The 8,801-nt window shown below is 44.9% G+C and overlaps 2 protein-coding genes across 2 annotated transcripts in view; both read left to right on the forward strand.

The window, feature by feature from the left end:
• Positions 1-1,695, forward strand: part of LOC111731828 (UDP-glucuronosyltransferase 3A1-like) — a 2,597-nt gene extending 902 nt beyond the window's left edge. Inside the window, exon 2 of the mRNA XM_023523684.1 lies at positions 765-1,695. Coding sequence (XP_023379452.1) covers positions 765-1,041 — 277 coding nt within the window. The 3' untranslated portion in view covers positions 1,042-1,695. The remainder of the gene's footprint in view (positions 1-764) is intronic.
• A 5,674-nt stretch (positions 1,696-7,369) lies between these two features.
• Positions 7,370-8,801, forward strand: part of LOC105305875 (UDP-glucuronosyltransferase 3A1-like) — a 19,413-nt gene continuing 17,981 nt past the window's right edge. Inside the window, exon 1 of the mRNA XM_023523681.1 lies at positions 7,370-7,472. Coding sequence (XP_023379449.1) covers positions 7,370-7,472 — 103 coding nt within the window. The remainder of the gene's footprint in view (positions 7,473-8,801) is intronic.

The raw sequence follows: 8,801 nt of genomic DNA on the forward strand, positions 1-8,801 counted from the left end.
GAAAGTTTTATACGTATTTGATATCTTATGTGTTGTCAATGTTTGGTTTCTGATAAATGAGGTGGGATCTTTCATTGGCTTTCCAAAGACCTAGACCCAAAGGCCATGATGCACTGACCCCTGTGAAGGAGTCGTTTGAGCTGGGCTGATCCACGGACATTGTGCCTCAGGACCAGCTACATAATTTGTGGAGCCCGATGGAAAGTGGATATGCAGGGTTCTTTATTCTTAAGCTGAAAGATTTCAAGATGGTGACAGCAGAGAATTAAATCAAGCACAGGACCTGTCTCAGTGAGGGGTCCCGTACAGGTATGCAGCCACAGCCCATGAAGCCAGTACTGGTCAATGCTGTGCTGTGAAGGGGCTGCAGATTGCAGGTGTTATCCTGGGCTGCAGTCCCCAGAGCCATATTTGTCACTTAGCCCCGACACTAGCACAAAGTAGGTACTCAATATACATATATGATGATTACGTCGCGCACAATTTTCCTGTTGTCTATCATAAGCCTCCTTGGGGTAGAGACTAGTCCTTATGAACTCAGTCGCTTAATTTTAAGTGTGGCATTTTTAGCACTAAGTGCGGGTCCGTGCATATAGGTATGAGTTTGAACTTTTCAGAGGGTCCCAGCTAGACGGTGGCAAGGCCAGGCCAACAACTTCTCCTTGAAACGCAGTCTTTTGTGCATGTGGTGAAAGGAGCGTGAGACAGGTCTCGAAGACTTCTGAGACCGCATGAGTAACGCCCGCCTCTGTCTCTGCCAACAGGTACAAGTCGGCAGCAGTGGCCGCCAGCATCATCATGCGCTCCCACCCCCTGACCCCCACCCAGAGGCTGGTGGGCTGGATCAACCATGTTCTACAGACAGGGGGAGCAGCGCACCTCAAGCCCCATGCCTTCCAGCAGCCCTGGTATGAGCAGTACCTACTGGATGTCTTCTTGTTCCTTCTGGTGGTCACCCTGGGTTCCCTGTGGCTCTGTGGGAAGCTGCTGGGCGTGGTGGCCAAGGTGCTGTATGGGGCCAGGAAGCAGAAGAAGGCCTGATGAACAGTGCACCCTAGAGGTGTATGTGTGTTTGGTGTGTGTGGGACGGGGTCACCATGTCTTACAAGCCTCCCACCAGTTCTGGCATCCACCTGATCTCCACCTCATACCCACTTACTAGTTTTGCTACCAATTTCTGCTCACTGGCTTCTTCCTATGATCAGTATTCTTCATTCAACACTTGAAGCCTTCTTTATTTGCCAGTCAGCAAAAGATGACTGGATAATTCAGACCTGTGACTCTCGGATTTTAAGCCTCGAAGCCCACCTTCTTTATCGTGCCCCTGTGTGAGGCACGGAGACTGATCGATTTCAGTGTCCATGGGCAGTACCTCTTCAGCCTCTTTCCCTCACTCCTGCCTCCACTGCTGGTCGTCGAAAACTCCTGAGACAGGCACTTCGCTAAGTTTTTTCTTCTCTACTTGCTTCTCTCGCAAACTCTCATCAAGGCTGAGGAAGCCTGCTCATGTGCATTCAGGGCCGGCCATACTTTGCTGGTCTCCATACTTGGTCCCTGCCTTGGTTCCCGCAGAGCACACCCTCTTTGCCAGTCAGCCATGGTTATTGCAGGGTGGTCACACAGGCTGACGTGACCTTGGTCTCCACTTTTCATTTCTGTGAGCTGTCGTCCCAATTTTCCCATTAAAAAAATGAAATCATGATCAAAAGGATAATTTCTTTCGTGCCTCTTGATAGTTGATCCTTTCTATATGCAGCATACTGTTGGGAGTTGCATTCACTGATAACAGAAACCGGAAAAGAAGAGGCTGGAACAGCTCAGGGGGTTCTTTCCTTCTTCTCCTTGTATAACAGAAATGTGCAGGTAGGCAAGCAGTGCATGGCTGGCATGGTGGCCTGATGATATAATCAGTAGTCCAGATTTCTTGTCTGGTTGATCTGCCTTCCCTAGGGTATGGCTTTCATTCTCAAGGTCACCCTAAATTTTCAAGGTTGTCATTTTGGATCCAGTCAGCACATTGGAATTTCAGGCAGGAAAAGGGAAACTTAGGGAGAGGGAATAAAGCAAGTCCCTGCCAGCCGATTCAGCCTTCTTTAAAAGGATTTTGTACATCTTCCCGCTACCCAGCGACTTCTGGTTAAATGCCACTGACCAGACCTGAATCACATGGGCACTCCTAGCTGTACAAAAAGTGTAAGAATCGTCTCCTAGCCTTGACTGCCCGGCTGGTTACATTACTACTCCAAGTAATCTGGGGTGTTGTTAGAAGGAAAATAAATGGACAATGGGTAATGGGTGGAAACTGGAGCCTCGGTCACATGTGGAAGGCAAGCAGGGTGGGGCTGGATTGGATGTTTTGTTTTGCTTTCGATCCTGTGACTCAGTGAGCTGAGGGACAGTCTTCAACCCACTGTAACCAGCTGTGGGTGGAAAGCAGACCTTTCAGCGTGGTGAGATGCACGGTAGGAACAGCAATCCTTTCTCATCGTGAAGAGCGCTATGCCTTCCAAGTTCTCTCGTGTCCTTTTTGCCATGTAATGAGACAGGTGTGTCTAATCTGCCTAACCAGAAAGAAGCAGACGCCCATCATTGACAAGCATGGAGGGAGGGAGGGGAGAGCCACTGTACAAATTAAGACAAGAGCAACAAAACCTGCCGCCTCCTCTTGGTGGATCACTCTCCAGCCAGGGCACAGGGTTTGGGGAGTGAAGAAGATGGGCGCTTTTTAGCCCCCACTGGCTCCCCTTGAGGACACCTCTTTGCAGAGAATAACCGACCCCACCACACAGTGATCCTGGCTGGTGGTCCCATCCCAGCCAGGGTGATCCCGCGCACATGCATGCAGAGGGCAGTTGGATCGGCTAAGGAGTTCTCTTGGGATATTTCGTTTTAGGAGCATTCATTGCCCCTAAGGTCTAAGGGGGCTCCTTTCTGCATGCCAGACTTGAAACTAGTTAATCCTTTCTTTTTATAAGTCCTCGAATAAAATGTTCGTAACTTTAGAGGCACACATTTCTCAGAGTGGATTTTCTACAAGTTTCTTCACATTTCTTCTCAAGATAAGAGTAAGTAATAATCAGATAACACTTGCACTAGCGATTCGGTCTTCTGTTGTTTTTCCTTTCTTTCCCTGTTTTAAAGATCCAGGATGAATTTTGAGAAATCTTGTGTTGGAACAAGTAAAAAGAAGAGAAGCTTCTACAAACAAGGTCTAGGGACACTGCCGGGTGAAGGGGTCACCTCCCTCGACTGTAGATAAGATTTTTGAGAATGATGGCACTCAGTGGCAGCTCTTCCTTTCTCATTTGTGGCATTAAGAGCTGAGCTTCGTCTGTGCTCTAACAGAGATTTTACAAATGAGCGAGACTACTAGAAAATATAGAGAAAGGAGTGTCATTCACAAATGCCAAATAACAATTCCTTGTTTCACTCCTTCCCCTTGCTATAACTGATCACATGAAATGTTATTGGCTAGGCCTTGCTCCATATTCCTTTAGTGACCAGTTATAGTCTCAGGTGAAAGTTATTGTAATTGGAATACAATGAGTGAGCAGTAACAGAAAGCCTCAAGAGGGGTTAAGCCAGCAGCCTTCCAGCTGGGCCACCTGCACCATACAGTGTACATGAAGTCCTTCCAAGGTCTACGTGTACAGAGAGTTTGGAGGTGATGCATGTCCACCTATGTGTCCACTAGTTTCCTAAAACTAGTCTGCCTAACAGTGTGCTGTGTTGGTTGGCAGATTCTCTTTCCTGCCACACTTTTCAGTTTCCTGACTCTCATTGTACCAAAGGAATGCACATTCTTTACCCACCCCTATTCTCATTAGAGTTCATTGCCCCACGATGGAACAACAGGGATACCAAATGGACAGTTCGAAATCGAATGACAAGGTAAGAAATTCTTGTAATTAGAATGGCTTGAAATTCTTTGTTTTTAACAAACTTCAAGGCTGACCTATGATTTTTCAGCTGCTAGACCATTAAAAGTGACTTTTAATGAGTGATTGCTAGGAGATTTCTGGCTATGATTGTGAAGGTGTTCAAAGAATTAAGGTGTATTATTCTCGCAACGTTCAACACAACAATCCTGCTACTTCTGCTACTCATTGATGAGAATAATTGTCTTGGTGTTTACATAAATAAGAGATATTAATATAAATCTCTTTCATTCCAGAAGCAGATAATGTTCTACAGACAATGAATTAATTTTGAATGAATTGAAAAACAGTCCCTTAACTCTTTGTGAGATGTGTTTCCAATAAAATTTGATATTTTGTGTAGGTGATAATTAATCTAGTTTGAAATCTCTTTATGTTGTTTTGACTAATGTGAGTATTAAAACTTAGAATAATAACAGTAAAAATATTAAGCTATATATTCAGATTAAAATTAATATTTATTCAGATTAAAATTAATATTTTACTTCTAAGATTAATTAATTAGCTTTTTGCTGTAGGAAATAGAAATATTAATTTTAATCGGAATACATATTTTTGATGCTTAAAGTTATGAGAGAATACCCAATATAATTTTCAAAAATAAACCTATAGAGTAGAATTCAATTCTCTGAGGAATGTGGATAGAGATAATAATTTAAAAAGAAAAGGAAATGATGTAAAATTGACAACTAATAATAAGTTCATTATCAATGTTAAGAATGAATGATGGTATCAACCTCCTGAGGTATTTACAAGCCACTGCATAAATTTAACAGAGTGATGTAAATGTTCATTTTTAAACTACATAATTACAATCACCAGAAATGACAGCCTACTTAATTATTTAACTCATGATGAAAAATTTTACATGTGCATTAAAAATTTATTCTCATAGAAGTATTCTGTAGGTTTAGTTGAGAAAAATGTTTGAAGATCACAAATTTCTGTTAGTGGCTTCCACAAAAAGAGGGTTATTTTTTTGTCCATAGAAAAATAAAAGAGAAGTAGGCAACTGTTGGCATTGGTTCAATAGCTCTACAGTGTCAGGTTCAATAGCTCTACAGTGTTTACAATTCTTGCCCTTTACCTCATGGCTGCAAATGGCTGCCCAGCTCCACATATCACATTCATGATCCAAGGAGGACAAAAAAAGGGAAGGTACAGTATGAGCTACAGATATACCTTTGATTTGGAAATAAAAGTTTTTCCAGAATTATCTTCCTCCCTCCCTCCAGCCAAGAGGCTTCTGTCTTCGCCGTGTAGAATTCAGTCACCTGGCTAATGAAACCTATAAGGAAAGCTGAAAAATCTCTTCCTTGGCAGCGCAAAGGACCGAAAAACCCTCCATACTGCTTGACCCATCGTAGCAGAGTTTTTGTGTTCTGGCCTATATATATATCAAAGCAGTAAGCGGCCTTGAACATGATCAAAATAAAATATCGTCTCTTGCTTACAGTCTCTGGCTGGGGCTGAGAAAGGACCTGGCACAAAGTTGGCCTCAAGTACAGTAGGGACCACAGACAGGGAAAGGGAGAGCATGCGCTCCAGCCTCGGTTCCTGTGCAGACAGAAATGGCAATGGAACGGTGGCTGTGGACTCCAAGGAAAGTGCAGAGATCAAGGAAAAGAGCACATAAAACCCACATCTTCCTGTTAGGTAGAAAACTAAACATCAAACTTTAGCAGAGCTATTTACTGAACTCCTGCTACAAAGCTTTGTGGAGAATTAGCGAGTCCGGAAAAGTAGTACAGAAAAGAGAAAAGGGCCACGGAAGGCCCAAGGATGAATGGAACTGTGCCCAGAAAGAGAAAACCCACATTACATGTGAAGGTTCTGTAAGAGAGTTCATGTGGGTGGAAGCTTCGACAACGGGAAAGGGACACAAAAGCGTGAGGGGCCCAAGGTAACAGTCTTGGAAAGGCTTCATTTCTGAGGGAAAGGAAGAAAATAGGGAAGGGGAGGCATTCTTTGGATACTGAGTGATGAAAAAAGAAGCAACCTGGAAAAATGTAGGGTCCTGCAGGACAACAGGAAACTGGAAGCTCGGACAATACAGACCCCTAACCCATCACCAAAAAACAAAAGCCATACGTTAACGAGACTGTAGTTGCAGATTATTTGCTATAGAATTCTGCATATCATTAGATGTCCTGGATATCTATAGCATTGAGTATGTTATGAAAGGGAACATGAACGAAATAGTGACTCTTTACACAATGAAAAAGATTCAGTTAAAAATATATGTACAATAGATGCAAAGACCCATGTCTGACATGTTTCGTACCTATCAAAAATGAGTATATTTAGAATATTTTGCCAGACTGACAATTTCTTCCTGATCAAATTGTGAAATGGCATATTGAAGTTGTGGGAAATGGCACCATTAACTGGTTTCCAAATGGATTGGGAACATGGAAACTAAGAAATGAAAGAAATTATGGATATTTACCCTTTAGGAAAGATATGACCAAATATCTCTTTTTTTCATTGATATCCTTAGCTATTCGACAGTCGAATGAATAATTGAAACGTACCTATTCTCGTAGACTTGATTCAAAGATGATTTCTGGTGTTTGCATGCCCTGTCCTTTTTAGGGCTAACATTATAAGGAGCAGAATTAGAATATGTCCTCAGCTTGTGTTGCAGGAGACTCTGGAAAGATTCCCCAGTCCTTTGTCGCCGTGATGCTCATTCAGAATTCTGGCCTCAGCTTCAGAATTTCACATCTGCTGAAGAAGACCCGGTCTTGGAGAGTTAGGACAGCAGTCCCTTTTCGTGACTAAATGACATCTTTCAGAGGTCCTAGGAGAAATCCCTGAATGGTAGGTCTATTTCCCTTGCGGATTTGCTTCCGGCGTGTAGAAAGAAAGTACTGCTACGGGAATGGACACTGTTTCCAGAGAGTAGTGTCTCTTGAACTGAGGACACCAGCAGATATTTTAAGAGGGCACCTGGGGCAGTGGGCGCTGGAGAGGGCACTGGGAGGTGACAGGAGCAGTTAGACTGTCGGTGGAGTTCCCTAAGTTGAGGGAAGAGTCCCTAAAACTCTGGAGATGGGTCCCAGTCACGTGGAAGTAGAGCTGTCATTGACCTGATTTCCTCAGTCCAAGCATTGCTGGTTCAGCGTTTTTCTATCTTGAGAGTATGGTGAGTATGTGAACAGAGGGATTAAAGATCAGCTCACCATCCGGTCCCACCCGCGAGTCCTGGTTAGGGAGGGGAGGGCAGAATACCACGGGGCTTGCATCCAGAGAGGAGAGGCAGAAGAGAGACCAGGCTGAAGAGAAAACAGGAGGGATCCGTCTTTAATCTCTTCCCAGGCTCCCACCAGTGTCTTTTCTTCACTGCCTGCGTGCCAGCTGTTGGGAGAGCACGCAGGTGCAGGGCACACAACACTGCGCTCCTGTCCCTTACTTCTACGAGAGACAGCATGGCTGGGCAGCGGGAGCCGCTTCTACTGCTTCTAGCTGGCCTCCTTCTACCTGAGCTCCTGCTCTCAGAGGCAGCCAAAATCTTTACTATGACCTTGCTTGGTGAGTGCATGGCCAAGGAATTGAGAGACGGGTGCCTTGCCAGGGCTCAGGCAAACAGATGGTAGTCAGAGGATCATTCCATGTGATTTTCCAGACTGGGCAGGGTTGTGGCCCTGGCTGGAGGATGAAGTGTTGCGTGCCTTTGTGGCGGGGTAGGGGAGAGAGATGGGTGTCTATATCCCCCACCCCGAGGTGGAGAAATAGTTCTAGAGAAACCAAATACCCTTTCCTCTCTGCTCAGAAAGCACTCCCCATGATGCCAGCCTGGGCAGGGGCCAGAAGTATAGATCCAGCCCACTGCAGGAGCCCCTGAGCCACCTCCTCTAGAAAGCGGCTGGGCATTCAGAGGCTCACCTTAAACTTCTAGTAGTGGGCAGCAGTTGCCAGGAGAGACTGGCCAGCATAGGAAGGCTGGAGACTTCACCGTGGCTGAGGAGTGGACCCTGCATATTTGGGTCTCTCTCAGCGCCCCCTTTTCTTTCACTCCTGCTGCTGGAAGTGTTTGCAGGACTCACGTGACTGTTAATTCTGCATTTTGTGGATTCAGTTTTATTTCCTACATTTTTTGAACCAAAGTGAATAGAAGAGGAAAAGGAAAAACTGTAGCAGGATAGAGGGGTGATGTAGAATGGAGCTTCCCTAAGATTTTACTTCGGTGGACAGTGGGTGGGCTCTTAGATCACTTTAGATCACTAAGAATCAGGGGATCTTTGAGCGGAAGGAATCATAAATCACGTAATTCAGGTCGGGGAAGAGAGGTGCCTTTTGCAAGAGCACAGCAGACCTTCCTAACGGCAAACCTCTGGAAGTTACTGACGTTTTCCTCTCACCCTCGGACCATTCTCTCCCAAGCTGCCAGTCTCAGGCCCTTTCCAGGGAGGAGTCTTTAAGAAACCCTGGAACTCCACACCATTTCAAATCTTTTGTTGTCATTGTTAATCATTCTGACTGTTAGGAGAGATGAAGCAAAAGAGCTTCCTCAGTCCTTGGAAGTATATGTTCTCCTGCCACAGACTTCAGAGGAAGCTGGTTCGTGCAGGGCTAGACTCCCCGTCTCTGCCCCCGAATGCTATGGGCTCACCAGGACCCCTCTGTGATTGAAGGCATGTGTCGTCACCACCCTCTTTCCGGTTCTCAGGTTTTACATGGACTCAAATGTGGGCCAAAGGTGTAGGAGATTTGTACTTTATCCCCTGCTACTTCAGACTAGTTAAGTTTGGGTATTAAATAACTGAGAAATAGCTACACTGTTTCTCTAGCGCTGCACTCTAACCCTAATCTCTAAACTCATGGCATTTGCCATTAACATCTCATCTTTCTGTGTTGCCG

Source organism: Pteropus vampyrus, unplaced genomic scaffold, assembly GCF_000151845.1.
Source record: "Pteropus vampyrus isolate Shadow unplaced genomic scaffold, Pvam_2.0 Scaffold400, whole genome shotgun sequence".
NCBI classification, from domain to species: Eukaryota; Metazoa; Chordata; class Mammalia; order Chiroptera; family Pteropodidae; genus Pteropus; species Pteropus vampyrus.